At 30.9% G+C, this 23,647-nt stretch overlaps 1 protein-coding gene across 2 annotated transcripts; it reads right to left on the bottom strand.

The window, feature by feature from the left end:
• Positions 1-15,747, bottom strand: LOC123893900 (terpene synthase 10-like). 2 transcript variants are annotated; one of them, XR_006803574.1, is made up of 8 exons: positions 15,373-15,747; positions 14,047-14,305; positions 4,053-4,431; positions 2,237-2,455; positions 1,987-2,125; positions 1,506-1,754; positions 915-1,009; positions 414-546 (listed from the first exon to the last, which is right to left on the bottom strand). XR_006803574.1 is itself a non-coding variant. In XM_045943730.1 (7 exons), exons 1-7 carry the CDS (start codon positions 15,601-15,603, stop codon positions 244-246), a joined length of 1,779 nt encoding a protein of 592 aa, XP_045799686.1. In that variant the 5' UTR covers positions 15,604-15,746; the 3' UTR covers positions 1-243. The 2 variants fall into 2 exon arrangements, 1 of the variants encoding a protein (XP_045799686.1); XM_045943730.1 differs by lacking the exon at positions 915-1,009 and having other exon boundaries at positions 1-546; positions 15,373-15,746.
• Positions 15,748-23,647: the final 7,900 nt, after the last annotated feature.

Raw genomic sequence — 23,647 nt, forward strand, 5'->3', positions numbered from 1 at the left:
TTGTGTGCAGAAGATACATACCTAACTCCCAAAAAAAAAAAATCCATACACTAAGAAATTTAATTTAACTATCAATGTTTCGTACATATAATAGGAGTAGGAAAATGTTATTCCAACACAATTTTGAAATAAAAATACAATAAATATACGTTTTTTGTTTTTTTAATATTATTTGCATGCATCGATTTCCGTGCTTGTGAGGGGTAAAAATGTGTGTCAATTTTGTGTTCCCAAATTTTGTGTTTAGATAACACTCCTCATAGAAATAGGCTGAAAAATTAATGATATTATACGATCCTGAATTTTAGGACATTGGACGGTATGACCATCTCCATGTTGATACATACACAATGCCATTCTAGCAAGATTTATGGAAGTATCTATGAAACTTTGTGAGAAAGATGAATCATGAGCTTCTTTATTCATTTTCTTCCACATTGTAAACATCATGGACTTAACATGCTCATGAGCCTCTACTTCATTAGCTCCAGTTTCGTTCATGTAGCATTGAATTGACTTTGGAATATCACCCGTCTCATTTTCACGCTTTGATAAAGAAAATATTTAAAAATATTAGATCGAGAAAATATTTAAAAGTATTAACCAATTTGAGAAGTTAAATTGAAGTGTAATAAAGGGCAATGATGACAGAAATTTATATCATATTTTTAGATAGTTTTTAGATTAGTTTTCAGTAGTTCTAGTAGCTTTTCAAGACTAAATACAAGCAAATAGCTAAAGAAGTGAAGTTACTTGATCAAGAAGCAAGAGTAGAAAAAAAATGCATCTAAAGTAGCAAAAATTGAAGAAAAGAGTAGAATTCATCGTCCCACGATGAAAGGCATCGTGCCACGATGGACAAATTATTTATTTGAAGAAAATCAGACATATTTTAGAAGAAAATCTGCACTCACCGTCCCACAATAGGATTAATCGTCCCACAATGCATATCATGAGACATCGTGGCACGATACACAAGATGCGGTCACACGATGTAGAAAGCCCAAGCCTGTTAAAATCCAATAAATAGAGCTCTCATCCTTCACAATTATTCATTGTGAAATTTAGAGAAATACAAGCCTCTAAGGAGCAATGGAGGAGCAACAAGAGGGCTAAGGAGCTCTCGAGGGAAGACAACTCTCCCCACCATAAGGAAAGGTAACTTCATAAGGAATCGAGGTTACTTTGTATGCATAATTTTACTCCTTTGTTTTAATTATGTCTATGAGTATCTAAACTCCTTTAGGTTTTAATTATGTCCGGATACTTGTGGTGAAATTTTATTTTTAGATGGCACTAACGATAAATTGATCTATTTGATAAAACACTTGAACCTTTTTAAAACAATGCTCGGAATTTGATATCAAACTTGCATACGCAAAAAATTCGGATGAAAGAGAAGAAACTTTGTGTACCTAACTCCACATAAATTAGTCACCATTAAATGTTGATAAAAACTTCATATCTATTGCATAATAAAAAACGAGTTTAAGATGCAAACTTACTTTATATGTTCCAAGGTCATTAGCAAGACGTAAAATCATTGCTGAAAACCTAATTATGTTGGGGTTTTCTTCTAAATGAGCCAAGTCTTCCATTTTGAATGATTGTGGAATCACAAAGTAAGCATGTGTAAGTATAACTGGTGCACCTATGGATATCCACGCATTCTCTAAGTATTCTTCAAGGGTTGGAGTATATCCACTATGGTACCACTTTGCTTCAATCAAATATGCTTTGCATAGATCTGCCCACTATTAACGACAACAAAATCATCATATTACATGCCCAAAAACATATACCAAATGAAAATAATAATTAATTAATGTTTAAATACAATTAGTCCCTATAAATATAGTGTTTTTTGGTTTTAGTTTCTGTAAAAAAATTTTAGACATGGTCAAAGTAAATTCAAATAACTACACATTGGATGGAAGATAGTCGGACAACAAGTTGCACTGTTAATTAAACAATAATATTACTTACCGATTTCTTAAGGTATGGAGTGATATAGTGGCCACTATTTTTCAAGGTTTCAAATGCAATTTCATTCACAAAGTTATAGAGTGCATGAAAGCATATTTTCATGTAGTATGGGAGAGGATCCATGACATTTAAATCCCATCTAGAATCACAAACAAAATAATATAGATAATTATTCACCAACAAAGAAAAATTTCAAATGAAATAGGGGAAATTAATAAACACAAACAAATTATTGTTGAACAAAAATTACCTCTCAATTGCTTTTGTGAAGAGTTCTACTTCTTCCAAGGTACCATGCACGTCATAAACATCATCAATTGTGGTAATAAATGAATTTACCTTTGTTAATACTTCTCTGATATATTCAAATTCTGGCTTGAAATTTGTTGCCATACTCCAAACAAAGTTCTCAACCAACCTATCTCTAGCAAAGCTTAACTTATCTCCAAGACCAATTCTATTCCACCATCTTAAAAAAGGATAAAAATTTTAAGCATTAGTGCAAAGCTTAACTTATCTCCAAGACCAATTCTATTCCACCATCTTAAAAAAAGGATAAAAATTTTAAGCATTAGTGCAAAGCTATGTTGCCCAGGTGCGGGTACGATACCGGTATCCGGTACGAGGTACGTCATTTTTTGAAAAACTAAGGTACGGGTACGTCCTTATAATTTTTTTAAAATATAATTATATATATTAAATAATAGAATTATATCGTTAAAACAAATAATTAAACATAAAAATATCACATCACACTTTAAAAGTAATTTAAATTGTTCGAAACATCAAAATATGAAATTAAAAAGCAATTAGTAGCTCAAAAAAAGTTAATGATTTCCCTCTTCATCACCACTAAAAAGAGCGACCTCAAGTTAGATTCACCGTGGGAAAAACTAGCAATTTCAAAAATATCAACTATATATTAAATAAATTTCATTCATCTCTACGAATATCCCACATTTTTGTTGCACTTTCATTATAAATATTACTATTTCTCTTTCTCGAGAAAAGAGACGAAGATTGCTATGAATAAAAACTAGATAGTTGATACTTTGTTATTGTTTTTTAGTAGTAGTTACTACTTTTATATTATAAACAAATAAAAAACTTAAATCTTCCTATAAAAAATACTAATAAAAGAAAAAAAATTGTGTTTTTTTTGGATTGGTGTACCACGCGCATACCACACGCGTACCCATTGCAAAAAACAAAAAAAAAAAACTGGGTACGGCGTCGGTGCGTACCAGGGGAGTACCATACGCGTACCAGTACCCGGTACGTACCCGGTACCGGTACTCTGTCCAAAATGGAGTACCCATGCAACATAGGTGCAAAGTTACTCTCTCAGTCCCAAAATATAAGAGAAATAACACATTTTTCTTGTCTCAAATTTTAAGAGAAAAAATATAAACATTTATCTAGAAATATTTTTACTTATTCTATAACAAAGAGGAAGAACAACGATCTGAAACACAAACAAAGGAGAAGAAACAGCGACCACCACAATGGTAAAACGACTCTTAAAGGGCTGAATGTGTTAAGAGTCCCACATCGGTTGAGAGATGACCTGACTAAGTGTTTATATACTAGAGGCAATCCTTACAAAACCGGCTTGTAAAGTGAGGATTGCCTCTTACTTATAAATTCTTAACACACCCCCTCACGCCTATCACTATTGGGCTCTGATATACCATCTTAGAAATGAGTATTGGGTCTAACTCATCCTTACAAAACAGGCTTGTAAGGTGAGGATCGCCTCTTACTTATAAACTCTTGTCCGGGCCATCTCACAGCCGATGTGGGACTTCTTAACAGAATGAATCCAATATGGTTAAAGGTGGTGCGGTTGTGAGGGAGAGTGCACCACCATCACCGGAATTCCACATCTTGAAGGGGAAAAAAATTTGGTTTGGGGGAAAGAGGTGGGACTGGGAGCTATTGCGGTTGGTTTTTAGGTTTCTTGTGCACATCTTGTATTAGAGTAGAGTATTTAATTTAGATTGTGCCCTAAATATTCATATTCATAAGGAATGGAAAGTCAATCAACATAATAGATATTATGTTACCTTGATGCAAGCTTGAGTTCTTCTTGATAGATGCTTTGAACAATGTTGAAATCCATTTTAGCAAATTGAAGTATAACTAGATTCATATTTTGTTTTCTTTCATATGCTTTAACGAACCACACTGCTTCCCATCGAGGAATTCTCCAATGTAGTGGAAGCTCCAAAGCATGATTAATTAGAAGTGATATGTAGGTACTTCTCTTTTGATTAAAATTATACTCTTTGAGACATTTTGAGGTGAAATCTCTAGCTTCATCTAATATAGCTTCATCTTCAAATGAATGAAATGATGATTCATACAATGATAACACTCCCTCAACATCAAAAGTATAGCATTTCTTAAAATTATCCTTTTCATCTTGAAAGCAAATAAAAATATCTGTAACAACAACAATAATATGATATATAATTAATGGTACAAATATAACAATATTTAGGGATTCTACATGATATTGTAATAATTATATCGATTGCATTGCCTTATTTTCAAATCTAATTTGATTATTAATATACACTATTATTGTCTCATTTGACATAACCATTATACATAAATACAAGTTTTACATGGTATGTGATGACAGTCAATTATATGATGTTTTTAGCTAGTATTTAAGATAGTTTTTAGTAGCTAATTAGTTTTTGAAGACCAAAATAAAGCAAAAAACTTAAAGTTACCAAGTTACTTGGCCAAGAAGCAAGAAATGAAGATTTTGCTTAAAAAGGAGCAAAAATTGAAGAAATCAAGCAGGATCAAATCCGCATACTTGTTAAGCAAGAAATAGCTGTATCGCGCCACGATGTCCATACTGTACCACGATGGCAATTTACTGAAGCCATCGTGGCGCGAAGGGCTGCGATGGTCTGCGATGGAAAAACCAGTTTAGCCTGAAAAACTATAAAGAGAGCTCTCCTCCTCCATAATTATTCATTCAGAACTTCAGAGAAGTACAAAACTCTAAGGAGCACAAGGAGGAGAAGCAGAGAGGGCTCTGCAACTCTCAAGTGAAGGCAAGTCTCCCTCATCAAAGGGAGAGGAAACTTCCTCTGCAAGGCTATGAGGTTATTTTTATGCATATTTTCTTTATTGTTTAATATGTCTTTTAGTAGCTAAGTACCTATAGGTTAGGTCGAGTAGATGAACTCCTCTTTGAATGCTTGAATTTATGTAATTTGGTTTGGAAAAATTTATTTTAATTGTTATTCAGTTTGTTAATCATTATTATCTTGTTTTAAACGCTTTATTCATAATACCGGTCATATTGTTGAATGAACTTAGCGAATTAACTGATATCGTGATAGCATGACTAATCCCGACACAGTAAAAGTAATATAACTAGTCGGAACTGGGAACGGTAGTACAAGTACTCAAGGCTAGGGGTTATTAGGATTAAGAGTTGCACCTATGTTAAATTATGCATGTTTACTGCTATTTAATTAAAGTAAGATAAATGTAGAGAACTTGTTTAAAAGGATAATTCGTGACAATAACAAGAGTTTTCTTACTAAGGTTAACAATAGCGTTTTCACTTGCAATAGGATAATATTAGATTGTGAATGCATATATTATTACATACTCCCTCCGAACACAAATATAAGAAAAAATAACCGTTTACGCGGTGTTTAAGAAATTTAGTTAAGTGTAGTTAATTTTCTTGATTTAAAGCAAAATATGAGTTAAGTTTACTATATTACCCTTTGAAAAGTGAAATGATTAAATAAGGGTATATTAGGAATAGTAGTATTAATGAGTTTAAAAATAGTTGATTTTTGCTTATATTTATGTCCAAAATTTGAAGTGCTTTTTTTTCTTATATTTGTGTCCGGAGAGAGTAGATAATGATACTATAACGCCCAATTACAAAGCAGGAGTAGAGGAGGGAGTTGAAAGTACTTAACCTAAGGGCCTGTTTGGTGCACAGGATAGGATAGAGACAAGATAGGATAATGAGCAGCATAAGGATAGGATATGATAGTGATATGGATATGTTTATCATATCATGTGTTTGGTGCACACATGATAAAAAAGATGATAGCATTGTTTTTTAAAAATATCACATTTTTAACTGACATTAAAAATAATTAATGACTTAATTTCATATAATTGTAAAAATAATTAAAATTGTCGTACTAAAATAACTATCAAATTAAAATAACACACAAGTATACAATTTCAAACAAAAATCAAACTGTGTCAAAAAAAAATTCAAACTAGAAAAAAAAGACTATTTTTCCAACACAAATGTAAATAATTTATAGGTTAGAAATAAAAAATAAAAATAAAAAAGGTGGCAAGACAGTTTTGCTGCAATGTTGGTAATCAAAACTCAAAAGTCAAAACTTACAGTAATATTAGAAAAAAGAAGAAAATGTAACGAAAAAAAAAATACTGTATAAAACATGAAAGACAAAATCCACCGATAAATGGATGAAGTAGCAGGCAGTGGGAATCGAAGAAGTTCATGCACTCTCGCCTTGTTATCCTGTCACTAACCCAACTAAAATTAAGGATAAGAAAAACAAAGAGTCAATAGGATAGGATTAGTAATAGGTTTAATTTATCATTTCCTATTGATGCACCAAACATGGGATTTGAGCAGGATAGGATAGTTTTATCATATCCTGTCTCCTTATCCTGCGCACCAAACGGGCCCTTATCTTTTATTATTTGATTCTGTTTCAAAACCATTTTAAAACCAAAACGAATGCAAAACTATTTAAATTCCTAAAAGAGATCGATCGACTTGGCACGATCATTGTGGATACGAACTCATTCTAGACACCTAGAGTGTGAATTATTACTCGACGATAGACTGATCCACTTATCAGAGTGCAGTCAGTATGTATAGTACTTTTTAGAATTTCTGATCATTCTTTGTGAATTTACCACCACGCTTCTTCTCTTTGGTGTACCATCATCACCTGGTTTGGAACCCTCCGCCGAACCCCTCAGCTAAGTCTCGCCCTCAGCTTCCACCGCACGCAGCGCGTGTTACTCTCGCCCATACTCTGATTTGTTTTTTACCAGATTTGTTGTTTGTCACAGTCGTCATTATCGTTCCCACCACTAGGTGCCCCTTTGCACACTTACCAACTACAGCATTTGGACAACCAACTACAGCATTTGGATAGCTGTCGTCAAGCTTTGGTTTTATGGTCAAGGAAGAGAAAACCAATTGACCAAACAATCCAAGGACAACCAACTACAATGATGTATAGAATATATTTGGTTCCTATTTCTTCTAAGCTTTTTTTATTTTAAGTGAGTCGTGGTAGTTGGGCAAACATACTTGTCACACCTATAGTCTACGAGACAATAAAAGTGTTGCATATTTTATTGTCACCCATTGTATCCCTTACTACACAACTCTTGTGTGTCTACCAAAAACGAATACATCCTTTAGAAGTATTAAGGCATGACATTGATTCTCCAACTACAACTTCTATTCCAATTGTTACTCAAGTTGCATCGCTTCTTGTTGGAACAATTAACAACTTGTACAAGAATTTGGTATGAAATAAACACAAGTGTTGAACTAGTGTGAGTGAATTTGAAAAAAGTTCACATTGAGTCCCACATTGGTTAGGACACTCACTTTAGTAGTGTTTATATACTACTACTAGAATGTCACTATTTGGGGTATGCTCCAAGGGATACTCAATTTTGTAAACGGGGCACACCATGCTGAATATCACACACATGCACGCGCCGCCGTCTGGGCGGGCTTGGGCTTGGTCATATATTAACTATTTAATACCCAGAAGCGGAAAAATAATTTTCGCTAAAGTGTGCATCCGTGTTGCAGTTTTTCGCACATGTTTTGTGTGCTTCGACCAAGTATGCAGCAACAGAGTGGGCCGAATTTCTTGGCCACATTTTTGGTTTGCTGGCAGCTTAAGCTCCCGCGAAATCCTCTCAAACAGTTCTTTGCTTGCTCTATAAATACTCTTCAGTTATCACAATTTTTTTAACGCTCTGATTACTGCAATTCAAAATCATCTTTCTTCTCTCTCGCACAAAAATTTCTCACTTCAAAAATTCTTGTTTCTTGTTTTGTTGTTTCAGAAAGTGGTTATTGCCATTTCGAATTGATATTCATATATCAATATTAGACTGGTTCTTAGAACCATCGAAGATGATTTCTGCCCGTTTTCTACAATGCAGTAGAGAACAGTATTAATCGAATTGGCTGTTTTATCCTGAGGACTTCATGGTTGATAGTCTACCTTGCACATTTGGATAGTGTCGTGAAACGTCTTAAAGAGAGCGTATCGAACCGCGACTTGACCGGTAATTTCTTTGTTGCTATTTTCCAAAACGATTTTTTCAAAACCGAACACTTCTACACGAACATCATATAGAATTATGAAAAGGTATTCGGTTTCGCCACCTTAATCCTAAATATGCTTGTGGTTAAAATTATGATTGTTTGTATAATTCCTATGTTTCTACTTGGATAGTCTATCTTTATGTCTACAGGTGAAGCCATGTCTGATACCAATTTGCGCCAAGTGATGGTGGAACATATGGTTTGCATTGCTTTCAACTAACACTTGAGACATTGTTCCCTTACTTGTGGACAAAACTATAGTGTGTTATATAGTGAACGTTATGTCTAATGGTCGGATTAACAAATAAAGATTACACACATATATTTGGTCTCAATTATGGTGCACAAATTTTGTTATAATACACCCACTTTTTAGAAGGTGTGTGAGAAAATGATAATTAAAAAGATCTTTGTCTTATATGAAATAGTTGGTTAAGTGGTGCACGATGCACAAGTCGTAAATAATATTATAACGAATACAAATTTTACAAAATCCTATGTTGGATTCAAAGTTTATATTACATAGATCATCTCTGTCAAATTTTAAAGAAATTGAAAATCATTTGATATATTATTGAGACCCATTAAAATTAACGGTATTCAATAAAAACTCACAAACCGTTAATCTTGATGTGTCTCAAAATCATAACAAATGATTTACAATTTTTGTAAAATTTGACATGGATGATCTATATGATATAAACTTTCAATCTAATGGTGAATTTTGTAAAATTTATATTTGTTATAGTGTTATTCACGACGTGCACCACTTAACCAATTGTTTCACCATAGACTTGGCCATTAAAATGTAGTTAAATACACCCTAAAATGGATGTTGCTAATGCATACATTCATAAAAAAGAGTGGGTGTGCATTAGCATTATATGCACATGCTAACAAGACCTTATGTTATATATGCCTTGAAATCTCAGTTACAAGAAGTCGGAAAAATCTTTGTTGAATCTTTTTGCATGTTTGATGTTTTGAAGATTTTTTGGAAAAAAAAAAATATTTTCTTGGAGAACATTATGACTTGGATTTGTTTTATTTTAAAACAGATTTGTTACTAATTTTTTGACATATATATCTACTATATAAGAAAAGAAGGTACATATGAAATTCCTAATTTGCCCCTTTTTCATTTTTTGACACATAATCAATTCAGGGTTATTTTGTGTCTTTATTAAAAAAAGTTAGTAGAAAAATGCTAAAAAATTTCTTAGTAGGAATCAAACCCTTAACCTTTTAGTTACACTTCTTATTAGATTTACCACTAAGCCATATGAATTAATTTGTTATATTTTTGGAACCAACATATAATCAACATGAGTTAAGTTAAAAGAAGAAAGGGGAAGTGTTTATTTATTTTTTTCTTTTTTATAATAAGAGAGTAAAATTCATTACAAATAAAAGGAGAGATTCAATGAAATTCTTTATTTCAACGTCATAAGTGCATTATACCAAATAAGACAACAAATGTATGGTTTATTTTTTTTACAATATAGAGGTACATGATGTTGTTTCCATTTATTTATGATATTTTATTTGAGTCCAACCCTTTCTTTAGTGTAATTTTATCATTTATTGTTTATGTTTCGTTATTTTAGATTCACTCAACTTGATTTATGGACTTCAATCCAATATTTAATTAAGTTAATTTTCAATTTGTAGTTCAACCCAATAAATTTAATTAATTTAATACAAGAATATGGTGGGAAAAAACTAAAAAACTCCCGTAAAAAAATGGTGAGACAAAAACAATAAAAATTGTCAGTTACCTCAAGAGGATTATTCTCTACAGTTGCGCGTGAATGATACATTTAGTTTTAAAAAAACAGTAAAAATTAAATACAAAGTTGAAAATAGTTGAAAAATAAAAGACATTTTTTAGAAGTTTTTTTTTTTTAAAGATTTTTTGTTTTTGATATAAGGACTAATATTTTTTTTTAACAAACCAAAATGAGATATATTAACATAGAAAACCTCTCCAACACAAGATGTACCGAGGTAGACTACAAAAGTTTACAAAGAGTCAGAGAAACAAAACCATAAACAAATCACACAAGAAAGATATAATAAGAAAGATATGACTTTCATTCTTATGAGATTTTTCTATGCGGAAGAAAATTATTGGAGAAAAAAAATGACTAAAATATTATGTTACCTATTTTTTTTTAATAATTTTATGGGTTATATTCAAATTAATACGGGAACCTAATTTTTATGGATATATCTACGGGTCTTATATTTTTACTCATATATTAGTAAAGTTGTTTATTTTTTTTTTATAATTTTACGAGTTATAGTCATATATTAATATGGGGACATAATCTTTCGTGTGAATCCTACGAGACCTATGTTTTTTTTTTTTTTTAGACTAACAACAAACAATATTCATTTATTCAAGTAAGTAGAGTACGTGTGTATCTGCACTGAATCTGAATCGGAGCAAATCTGCAAATCTGAACAAAACAAACATTGTACTACAACGGAATTAAACCGGACACCGTACCAAGACGCGAACTCAAGACAAAAAACCTTTGCACTAAGACGGGATTAAAACAACATCAGACAAGAACAACAAAAGAAAACTCAAATGAAACATAAGAATGTGTGAAAAATCACTTATTTAAATAAAAAAAAATATAAAACAATCAAAAAGGGGTGATTTTAGATCAAAATTGATCCAAAATCACCCCTCTTTAAAAGATGAACAAGAATAAAAAGCAAAAAGTAGGGTTTACTATATTGTTGTTGTGGGGCGGCTATGAAAAAGCAAAAAGTGGCATATGTTTTTCCTCTTATTAATAAGATTTCATGTTCTTTAATAATTTATGTAGGACTATATATTTATACTCATCAATTAATAAGATAACCTTTTTTTTTATTTGTACGAGACTTATAATTTTAATCATATATTAATAAAGTTGTTTATTTTTTTATAATTTTACGGGTTATACTTGATCAAATATTAATACAAGGACCTAATTATTTTGTTCATTTTTACGAGCCATATATTATTTTTATTAATATATTAATAAGGTTGCTCATTCTTGACATATATTTATAGTCATGCATTAACAGAAGGATATAATCTTTTGTGTGATTTATGCGGTGCCTGTGTATTTTTTTTAACAAACTAAAATGAATTTTATTATTAATAATGAGTCCTGATTGGCACAAGGTGTGCCAAACAAAACAACAACAGTTTATATCATACACGTACGCAGGGCCTATGTTTTTACTCTTATTAATAAAATTTACAGTTTTTAACTATTTTTTGTGAACTTATATTTATACTCATATATTAATATACGATAACCTGATCTTCTGTGTGATTTATGCGGGACCTATGTTTTTTACTCATATTAATACGATTAATATGTTTGTCCATTCTTTTATAACATATACGGAACCTATAAAATACTCATATATTAATATGGAAACTTTTTTTTTTTTGTGATTTCTACGGAGTTTATACTTTTATTTATATATTAATTAAGTTGCCTATTTTGTTTTACAATTTTACGGGTTATACTCATATTTAATACGATGACCTAATTATTTTGATGATTTTTGTGAGACCTATATTTTCACTAACATATTAACAAGGTTACCTATTTTTTAATAATTTTAAAAGGATATATTTATACTCATATATTTAATACAAGGACCTAATTTTTTGGTGGTTTTTACAAGATCTATGTTTTTACTAATATATTAATAAGGTAACCTATTTTTCCATAATTTCTACATTATCATTTATATTCAAATATTAATACGGAGACATAAGGTTTTTTTGTGATAGTTTTACCATTGTTCTTTTTCTATTTTTTTACCAAATATTATTATATCTTTCTATTTTTTTAATCTTTTAATCTACTTCCCAATAAATTACTATTTTATGTTATCAAGTGAAGTTTTCAATTTTTTACTATTTTTTTAGTCCTATATTTATAATTATATATTAATATGAGATCCTAATCTTTTGTGTGATTTCTGGGGACCTATGTGTTTTTTTTTTGGTACATGTGGACCTATGTGTTTTACTCATATTAATAAGTTTGCCCATTCTTTTATAACATCTGCGGGACCTATATTTAAACTCATATATTAATATGAAAACTTTTTTGTTTGTGTGGTTTCTACGGGACTTATACTTTTAATTATATATTAATTAAGTTGTTTGAAACAAAAATAAAATAAAAATTAAGTTGTCTATTTTTTTTTTTACAATTTTTCTGGTTATACTCATATTTAATACGATGACCTAATTATTTTGATGACTGTTGCGAGACCTATCCTATATTTTCACTAACATTTTAATATGATTGCCTATTTTTTAACAATTTTTATGGGACTATATTTATACTTATATATTAATACATGGACATAAGTTTTTTTTTGTGATTTTTCAACATCTATGTTTTTACTAATATATTAATAAGGTAGCCTATTTTTTTTCTTCATAATTTCTACATTATCTATATTTATATTCCTAAATTAATACGGAGACCTAAAATTTTTTTGTGATGGTTTTACCATTGTTCTTTTTCTATTTTTTTTACCAAATATTATATCATTTCATCTTACCAAGTGAGGAGCGGCAACGCCGCGACTCCCGTGCGGACGCACGGGTGTCCTGCTAGTTTTTCTATAAATAGGAAGTGCTTTATTCATAGAAAAATTGAGAAAGAGAGCAACTCAAGAGAGTAGAGATGTAGAGGCAAGGATTAGGGTTTGCCACCACACAAGGGCTAGAGTCTTAGAGAAGAAAAAGAGTTTTTTTCTCTTGGTACAACTCTAGGGTGGGCGAACTATCTTTGTGGTACACCTTGGGAAACACTTATCAAATTGAGTCTCTTGGCCACGGGAAGAGATTCGGGTTTTGGGTAGAATTAGGATTAATTCTTGTAACTCAATTGGGAATTTCTTTGTAAAGTTACTCTTTTGATATAGTGGAACGGAGGGGCTGCTCTCTCCCCCAGACTAGGTCATTATTGGACCGAACTGGGTAAACAAATTATCGTGTTCTTTCTTCTCCTTTATTTTTTTATCGGTTATTATTATTGCTTATTCCGCTTGTTATTTGGTTGCCGTTCTATTGCTCCACACATCAAATTCTTTCATTGGTTTGATTTTAAGACGAATTCACAACACCTTATATATATAATTGAATTAACTTTTATGAAGACTTTTTTTATCCAAAATTTTGAGGTCTAAAAACCTTGGGCAACCCTTATTTTGAGTAACATATGTTATAGATTCAGGGCTTATATATGAAGACTGCAAATATAAAAAGTTTTGATTTTAGTCCTTGAATTTTTATTTTTTAATTTTAGTCTTTATATAACATTTTCCTTTTGATCCTTGTTTTTTTTTTTGACAAACCTTGTTGTTTTGTTTTAGTCTTCACAAAATTGATTAATATTGGAATTGGTCTCTGTAATATGTAAAATATTCAATTTTAGTCCTTTAAAATAAGGACTAAAATAATATTACCAGGACTAATTTCAACATAAACATATTTTATTTACAAGGATCTAAAGCAAAATATTATATATTTACAAGGACTAAAATGAAGGGGAAAAAATTACAAGGACTAAAATTAAAACTTTACATATTTGCAGAGATCATTTTCATATTTAAAGCTTAGATTCAAATACCTGGAGATATATCATAACCATGTTGTCTTAAGAGTCTAAACTTGAGTGCTGTGGCATGTAAATTCTTCTTCGACTTGGATGTTTGTGTGTTGTAAATGTTGTCCAATATGTTTTTTATTTCATCGGTAAAATGGTAAGCCACTCCAAGCCTTTGCAATACATCAATAAACTCAAGTTGATCAACTTCGTTTTCCATTTTGCACAACATCATCCTTACTTCCTCCCTTAGCATTCTGCAATTCACTGCATACAATTCTTCCTGCATTAATTGACTACAAGTTGTTAGCAAATTTCACATATGACAATTTTTTTTTCATGTTGTCTTAGTGGTTAGAATTTTTTTTTTTGGACAAGTAGTGGTTAGAAATTCACTCACTCATTGTGGTAAATAAGTGGAAAATCCCGGATTTGGACTCCGACCAGTAGGGGTGGGAAAAAAACCAAAAATTCAAACCGAACCAAAAAAACTGAACTATAACTAATAGTCTTGAAACTGAACTGAAACAGTTCGGTTCAACTCTTGATTATCAGTTTGGTTCGGTTCGCTTTAGTGAAAAGTGTTATGGTTTCCTTAAGTTTGGTTCGAAAGACAAGCAATTCAGTTAAGTTCGGTTATCTATGAATTTTAAAAACAGTTTGGTTCATTTCGTTTCGGTTTCCTTCAAAACAGAACCATGCCCATCCCTACCAACCACTACCAGGGCCGGTTCCGAGATTTTGAAGGCTCCGGGACAAATAATAAAAATGGACGACTAATAAAAATATAATTTTTTTAAAAAAGAAATATTGATAGTGTTTTTAATAAAAATTACAACTTAAATTTAGAAATCAATTCTTTATTAATTTATTTTTTAAAAAAATAAATAAATAAAGTAGTCAAATTATTTATAAGTTATAGAGTTTTTATTTTGTCAGAGTTATAGAGAATTTTATTTATAAAATAAACAATACTAGTTGTGTAAATTCTTATAAAAGTCTTAAATGAAAGAAGAAAAAAATTGTCCCAAGGGGAATTCGAACTCACAACACTAGGGCCTTAAATTCCAGACAGTTGCACGCGCAACCAAACCAGGGAGTCTTTCGTGCAATTAGTTGTCCGAACAAATACTTAACCTATATTTTAAATGATGGGTTTGAAAAGAAAAAAAATTGAGGCCCCAATTTTTTTGAGGCCCTGGGCCGGAGGCCTGGTTGCCCTGGCCCAAAACCGGGTCTGACCACTACATATATTATGCAAGATCTTTACTAACTGAGTTATACTCACGGAGAACTCACAAACGTCAACAATTTACCAATGCAAAAAATAAGAAAGAATAGTAATCGTACCTTATATTCACTATTTAATGATTGGATGTAATCATAGGTCCAAATTGATGGTTGAAAGCTAGTAGATCGACGAGTAATTGTTTGACTACTATGAACTTTTGCATCCTTATAAGTTGCCTTGCATTGAGTTGTACGAGGGAAATTGGAGTTCCATATTGCTATAGAAGAAGACTTTTTTTCCATAGGAAGAAGCATCTTAAATGAAAGATGTGCAAGTATAGGGAAAGCCATTAGCTACAAAATGAAATGAAAATGTTTAATTAATTACTATACATGCAAGTATAGGGAAAGATATGCAAGTATAGGGAAAGGTGTTTTTTTGTTGGTTCAAGGATAATTTGGGTATGGCATCATGATGCACAACCAAGCAATATTTATTATTTTATTATTTCCCCACGTGTTTGATAGTCTTATGAAAAGGACAATTATATATGCCTCCAATTATGATGGAACGATTACACGTGAATTATGTGGATGATGTTAGTTTTAAAATTTATGGTGTCCCTCAAATTTAAAAATATATCCAAGAGAATTTTTTATGTTTTGTTTTGAAATTCATATAACGTTTGCCACACAATGAGCCTGCACAGATTTATTCACTAAAACGGTGTAAGAATCTCAAATGATAGGTGTAGAATCTAAACTTTTATTTTTACGGGAACTAAAAGAAAAAAAAATTCAAATTTATTATCAAACTAGTATAGTTTTTAAATTATTTACCAAATATATATAGGGGTAAATCGTCACTATACGTACGACTTATTCATGTCTTGAATTGTTTTTTCTTCTGATTTTAAACAAGGTCATCACTATCATGTAGGATTTTGCGTTTTTTTAAAATAAAATAGAATAGTCCCTGCCAAGATAACTTCGATTTTTTTATAAAAAAAAAAAAAAAAGAAGTTGTAAGTACAACTTTAGCTTTTATTTTTTGAAATTTTGCACTAGACTTACGAAGGATGTGTTTTTACTAGAATCCAATTAAAAAGGTAAATAAATATTGACATATTAATAATTTTTAAGAACTTTTTATTTCGGATTGGACCGGGGTGGCTGGGGGTGCGTCACGGCTACCCGGGAAAAAAATGAGAAATTACTTTAATACTCTTGGTATATATATAAAATTAAACCTATGTATGTGTGTATATATATATATATATATATATATATATATATATATATATATATATATATATATATATATATATATATATATATATATATATTTTTTTTTTTCTTCTTTTGCACACAAGTATTCATAAAGTGTATGCGCAACCCCGGTGTTTCTTAGCAGGTTATGCGCCAGCCCTTATATGTTGAGGATACGAGTTCTAACCTTGCTGACCCTAGTATTTTAAGGGCTTGTTTGATTGTGTTTTGCTTTTTAGTTTTTCAAAACAGTATTCCAAATCAATTTTTAACAACTGTTTTTGTGAATAAAAAAAATATATTTGTTTGGTAATCCTATTTTTGAAAACTATTTTGAGAGAAGAGAAAATGAAAAAAAAAAAAAAAAAAAAAAAAACTGTTTGGAAGACTTGTTTTTACAATATGTTTTGGGAACTAAATAAGTAAATAACTAAAATATTGTTCTATTTATCTATGATCTTCGCATGTATATGACAGTTGTCCTTCGATAATCGTCGAAAATTGTTCGGTCCAATCTTCTCTTGCTGTTTGAATTTGAATATGTATGTGTGGAAAAATTTCTTTTTGGTGCGTTTGTCTTTGGCCCTTCGAATTTCTCTTGATGTATTTTTTTTTTGAACTAGCTTTATTAGCATATATGCAATTTGAAGTTCAGCTGACTTTCGAATTTTAAGTAAAATTTTAACTGAACACAAAGTAAAAAAATTTGAGAGGACAAAAATATTCCGTTTTTATGGACTAAAATTAAATTTGTGTCAATTGAAAATTATTTTAGAAAATAAATGGAGGAAAAATTAAATTTATCAAAATTAAATTAAATTTGTGTTAATTGAATATTATTTTTTTGGTTTTCAGTACAGTATCCGGCTCACTGACCGCCAAATTTTGTTTGGGGATCAGTTCTGACCAATGTTTTTAAAACCGGACCGGCCAGTCCGACCGGTTCGCCCGTGAACCGGGCACTTCAGTGGTCCGGATGACTAGCCAGAACCGCTAGTCAGTGGAACCGGTAAAAAACCGGTGTGAACCACCGGTGAACCCGGAACCGGGAAAAACCGGCTGGTTTTTAACTCTGTTAAAAAAAACGAATTTTTTTTTAAAAAAATCTATTTTTATTTTTCTTTTTGCTGAAACTGAACACGCATGAAAACACCAAAACATCATCTTTGTCCTTTCAAAGAAAGACCTTTCTTTGTTTCATTTTCTATTTTCCACTAAAATTCCAATCTTTATTGTTTTTTTCTTTTTTCAGATTTATTGATTTGAAATCTTTAATTTCCTTTTCACTCTCTCATAAGATCCAAGAATCCCAAAAGTATTTGATGGAAGTGAAAGAAGAAATGAAATTGGAAGATGTTTTTGAATGAAATTGAAAGAAGTTTTTGATAGAAGTGAAGATGAATAAATCATTTATTTGTGTTGTTGTTTTTTAATTCATGTTAATTGTTAGAGAGAGAAGAGGGAGAGGAAGAAGAAGAGATGAATTTGAGAAGAGATAGGTAGTGGTGGCTGTTTTCACTGTGTTTTCATTCTTTTGACATATGTATGTGAGTTTACAACTTTCTTTTATATCTAGGGTTAGTGTAATGGGTTTGGGCCATGTCTTCTTGAAATGTGGGTTAGTGAAATAGATATTTGTATTTTATTTTTTTTACTATTGAAATTTGAGTTTGATGTTGAAATATATATTTTATATTTCATTATATATTTATTTATTTATTATCCGGTTCAAACGGTTCTAAAACGGTCGAACCGATTGAACCGGTTGAACCATGACCCGGAGGCCACAACGGTTCGACATCCGGTCCGGTTTTTAAAACATTGGTTTTGACATCAAGTGGTTCTCACCCCCTCCAGATCACATTTGCAGGGATTGAACCGTTGTCCTCCCTATCAGGTTTAACGTAAATCACTACTTGACCAACTAATGATGATAGGTAAAAAAATGTGTATTACTATTTCAGGGTTAATTTGTCATGATAATAAAAGAAATGGTCTTGACCAAAAAAAAAAAGAAGAAAGAAATTGCAAGGATATAACTTCAAATTACCATCTTTCTCATCTTAATTTCTTAAACTTATATTTTTATTGTTTCTCTTTTGCAAACAAACTCAAACTGAAATCCCCCAATTTTACTGTTTTTATTTCTTCCTAAACTCTTATTGATTACTTTATTGACACAATTCATATGGAGACAAACTTATAAATATTATTATTTGACGACAACTTTGGTATACTTGCCAAACAGCCATATTTATGTGAAAACTTAATGTCTCATATTCAAACCCGTGAGATGTGGACATTAGTCTACTTACATAATAGTCTCTATTTTATTTATTTTCGTCCTTCAAAATAAAACTCGACTACAAATATTTAAGGGTAAAGTAATACAATGTCTCACAATTAAGTCATTTACTTAGCATATTACATTAAAAAAATATTACTCAAGGGACTCTACCTTATTGTACATATTAAATATATATAAATAAAAAGCTGTTAAAAAAATATTTATATAAATCAAAATCACAATACAAAAGCAAATATTATCAAAATTGATTGGCTTTTACCGCTCACCAACACACACAACTTTATAAAAGTCTATCAAATATAGTCAATCACACAAATGAACTATTGGTCGGACCTTGTCTATGGATCTGGATCGACTGTTTTAGCAGTTGCACGCAGTAGTTGATCTTGATTGTTGATTTGTGATCCAACAATTCTGATTTACACGGTACAAATTTAATAGTGTAATATAATATTCGATCTCGGCCATTTATTTTTAATCGGACAACTAACATCAGTTATTGTGTGTTAAATCAAATCCCCTTGTATATGGTTAGACCTGTAACCAAAAGAACAAGAGTTAAGAATAAAGGAGTTAAAGAATCAAAGTTCCGGTCTTGGTGATGGAAAAAAATAATATTAACATCAACAACTAATTATTGACTTTGACCGTTTCAAAAATAAATAAAATGACTAACGGGGTAATAATCCATTCATTCATTTATTCTGAAACATATTACATATCATATCATTCTTTAAAATTAATAACTATATATTTTTTTAAAGCGATGTCTATTTCACCCTTCATAATTTAGAGGTACAAGCACACGGTAATTATAATTTACCCATCAACTAATGAAAACAAACCACATAAGTAGATTTGCATGTGGTTCATACAATTAACTTGTAACCAATTTTTATTTCAGATGCATATAACTTATTCTGATTGGTTGATGAGATAGTTTAGAAAGAATTAAAAGGAAGGATTCAAACGGTACAAAGAGTAAGGAGTATAAGAAATACTATTATGGATAACATGCAGACAATATGTAAGTTAACAATTAATGGGCTTCCAAATTTTAATGATTCTATGAGATTCTGAATTTCAGTATCTTGAATGGAATGGCCATCTCCAAGCTGGTACATTAACAATGCTATTCTATCAAGATTTATGGCAGCATCTATAAAACTTTGAGAGAAAGATGAAGTATGAGCTTCTTTATTAATTTTCTTCCACAATGTATACATCATGGACTTTACATACTCACAAGCCTCTTCTTCAGAAGCTCCACTTTCATTCATGTAACATTGAATTGACTTTGGAATATCACCTGTTTCATTTTCACGCTAAAAAAAAAAAAAAAAAAGAAGAAAAGAAAAGTTAGTGAAAATAGTACAACAAAAAATGAATAGTACAACAAAAAATTCCACATATAACATAATATATAAATAGTACAAAAAATCACAGTTTTATCCTAAACTAGCCCTTAAAAATACCAACAATTTTGACCAGGGCATGAACAATTGTTCAGGTTTACTTGGCCTTAGAACCACCCCCGAAAGATATCCAATTTCAATAAAATGAATTCCATAGCTTTTAACTCAAGTCCACTCATTTTTACTCTTCACTATTTTAATGAATTTTTGTATTCGAGTTTATAGGAACTAAAACAAATTTATTTATAACTGGTGCACCTATGGATATCCACGCATTCTCTAAGTATTCTTCAAGGGTTGGAGTATATCCACTATGGTACCACTTTGCTTCAATCAAATATGCTTTACATATATCTGTCCACTATTAACAAGCACAATAATATCATATATATGCCTAAAAAATTAAACCAATAATAGATAATTAAGAGGGATAATGAAGAAAAATATTTTGTTTAATTACCGCTTTCTTAATGTATGGAGTGATAGAGTAGTCAGTTTTCTTCAATATTTCAAATGCAACTTCATTCACAAAGTTATGGACTGCATGGTAGCATATTTTCATGTAGTATGGGAGAGAATCCATGGCATTTAGATCCCATCTAGAATCACAAACAAATTTTTTAGATAGAAAGAAATGACAAAATCATTATAAATTCACACACATATGTGGATGAGTTGTGGTTTGAATCCCGGTCATGACGTTCGACCTAACAATTTTAAAATTTTTACCAGTTGAACTAAGATCACAGGAAAAATATTAATATTACAAATAAAAAGTTCATTTCAATTAATTATTAATAGATATAATTTTTTTTAACATGCCACATTTTTAAAAAAAAAAAAAAAAACTATGGTTCAATATGGTATTAATATAAATTGTGGTCGTGGCCGAACTCCGAATTATCGGGACCCCCTTCTCCTGAGAATCAAATGGTTAATGCCAAGAAAATAATAATAATAGCGGTCGCGGTTATTGCGATGCGCATCGATCGCGGCAGTTGCAGTGTGAAATAATTTTAACTTTCACAAATTATAATAAGTGATACCACCGTGCCGTGCTACTACAATATTTAGCCATAATATATTTTTAGTGAGAGTAAATCATGTGTGTGTGAAAAATATAAAGGGTGTCAATCACTCAATTGTATATAATACTAAACAGCCTATTGAATAATTCCAACATGTTAATTGCTTCTGTGAAGAGCTCTAATTCTTCCAAGGTACCATGCACATCATAAATATCATCCAACTATGGTAACTAAGGAAAAGACCATTGCCAAAACTTTTCGAAAATATTCAAACTCTGGCTTGAAATTCATTCCCACAGTCCAAACAAAGCTCTCAACCAACCTATCCCTAGCAAAGCCCAACTTTTCTACAATTTCAGTTCTTTTCCACCATCTTGAAAAAGAGCAAAATATATATAAATTAGTAGAAGGTACACTGTCAAAAACCGTAACTAAGTTATTTATTTCAATATATAATGATAATATTTTAAAGAGATATAGAACTGCTGTAAAAAGTGGGTTAAAAACACAAAGTAGAATAATTAACAATGGCAATCTATAATTTTGTGTAAAGCAAACAAAGAATCGAGGGTAAATAAGTTTTTATCCTCTGCAAAGTAGACGAGTTTTGATTCACCCCCTACAAAAAAAAAATTGGATTATCCGGCCCCTTTATAATGTTAAGATTCTTTGGTTTACGCCCTGATGATTTTATTTTTTTTGGGCTGTTGTGAAATGTGGAGAATTGAGTTTGACGGTTAACTTAGAGGAGGTGACTATTTGCTACGAAGTGGGAGGTGACTATTTGTTGGAGTTACTCTGGCTTAAGATAAGGATCAAGTAATAAAGTTTATTATATTTTTTTGACAAAACAAAGTGTATTAGATTAGAGATAAAATAAGTTTATTATATTAGAAGTAGATATCGTGTCAATGAGACATCAATATTTCCTTATGTTTAATCTTGTCTCTTTGTTAAACAATAAAATAAAATAAAAATATAAGAAGATAAAGTGTGAATGGTTGAGATGTGAACTACTCTATCTGCAATGGATTTTAAAGTTGAGAGGATCTGCTCTCCGTGTCAATATTGACCATATTATATGGTAAGTAGCTTCTTTGTCGTTATACGAGTAATTAACTAACTTGGATTTAGTCGTGAGTTTAACTCAGTTGGCAGGGATATATCGCGCTATATGTGCAAGAGTTGAGTTCGAACTCCGGACACTCTATTTATTCAACTTTAAGGTAGGAAGCATTATTTTTGGATGGAATTCTTATAGCTAATGAGGTTCCGGACACTCTATCCTTAATGAACTCTTCCATTAAGTTTTACCAAAAAAATGCATCCTTCTTAGAATTCCATCCAAAATCTGTCTATCCTTAACGAACGGAGGATGCATTTTTTTGGTAAAGCTTAATGAAAGAGTTCCAAGTATGGAGCAAGCCATAACTAAATAGAAATATTTTGTTGGTTCTCAATTGGGTTTTCTTGTTGTGCTAATCAATAGTATCTCTGTCCTTAAATACATAACCATGTTGAATAAATAGGGAAGTAGTGGTAATAAATATATTGATAGTGAATATTGGTTTTACAAATTTATTCTTTATGACAAAGAATTTAGGGTTAATAGAGTTTTGTTCTTTGTTATTTGGGTGAGTTTTACTTTATCCATGTAATATTGTTTTGCATTTTCAACCTTGTAATTTAAAGATTTATTGTTTTTAGTCCTTCATATCACATTTTGACATATGAATATACATTTTGATGACGTGGCTTACCTACATGTCAAATTATTTTCTTTTTTATTTATTTTTAATAGCTCATGGAGAAAGAAAGAATGGGTTCGAAGGAGAAAGAAGATGGGTTCCGATCATGGTTGTCAAAATCGATTTTACAACCATATGTATTGTCCAAATCCATATGTATTGTCTAAATCGAACTATAATTTACGAATATCATTTATGGGTTCCGATTATGGACTTCGAATTGAAATCAAATCATATGCCCCAGATTACAAAGTCATAAATTTTATATTTTAAAAAGTAAAACTGCATAAAAACTTGAGCCATCTGATTTTGATCAGACAGCTCAAAGCTGATAACAATGGATCAGGTTTGTGTTCGGTCAGTGCTTTCTGACTGCACTACATTCAACTACATCTGAGCCGTTCAATGCAAGATTAGACGGTCCATATGCATTGACTGCGTGCAATTTGACTGCCCTGGATCCATTTCAGATAACTATGTGTATACACTAATTCTGTAATTACTTTTATTAATTGGTATTTGACTAAATTTAAATTATTTTTTTGGTTGAAATTTGACTAAATTGTTCTAAGAGGTGCTTTTGTGCTTCTAGAAGATTGAAAAATCCATACATTATATGCAGATGAA

The sequence above is a fragment of the Trifolium pratense genome, linkage group LG7, assembly GCF_020283565.1.
Source record: "Trifolium pratense cultivar HEN17-A07 linkage group LG7, ARS_RC_1.1, whole genome shotgun sequence".
Classification (NCBI taxonomy): domain Eukaryota; kingdom Viridiplantae; phylum Streptophyta; class Magnoliopsida; order Fabales; family Fabaceae; genus Trifolium; species Trifolium pratense.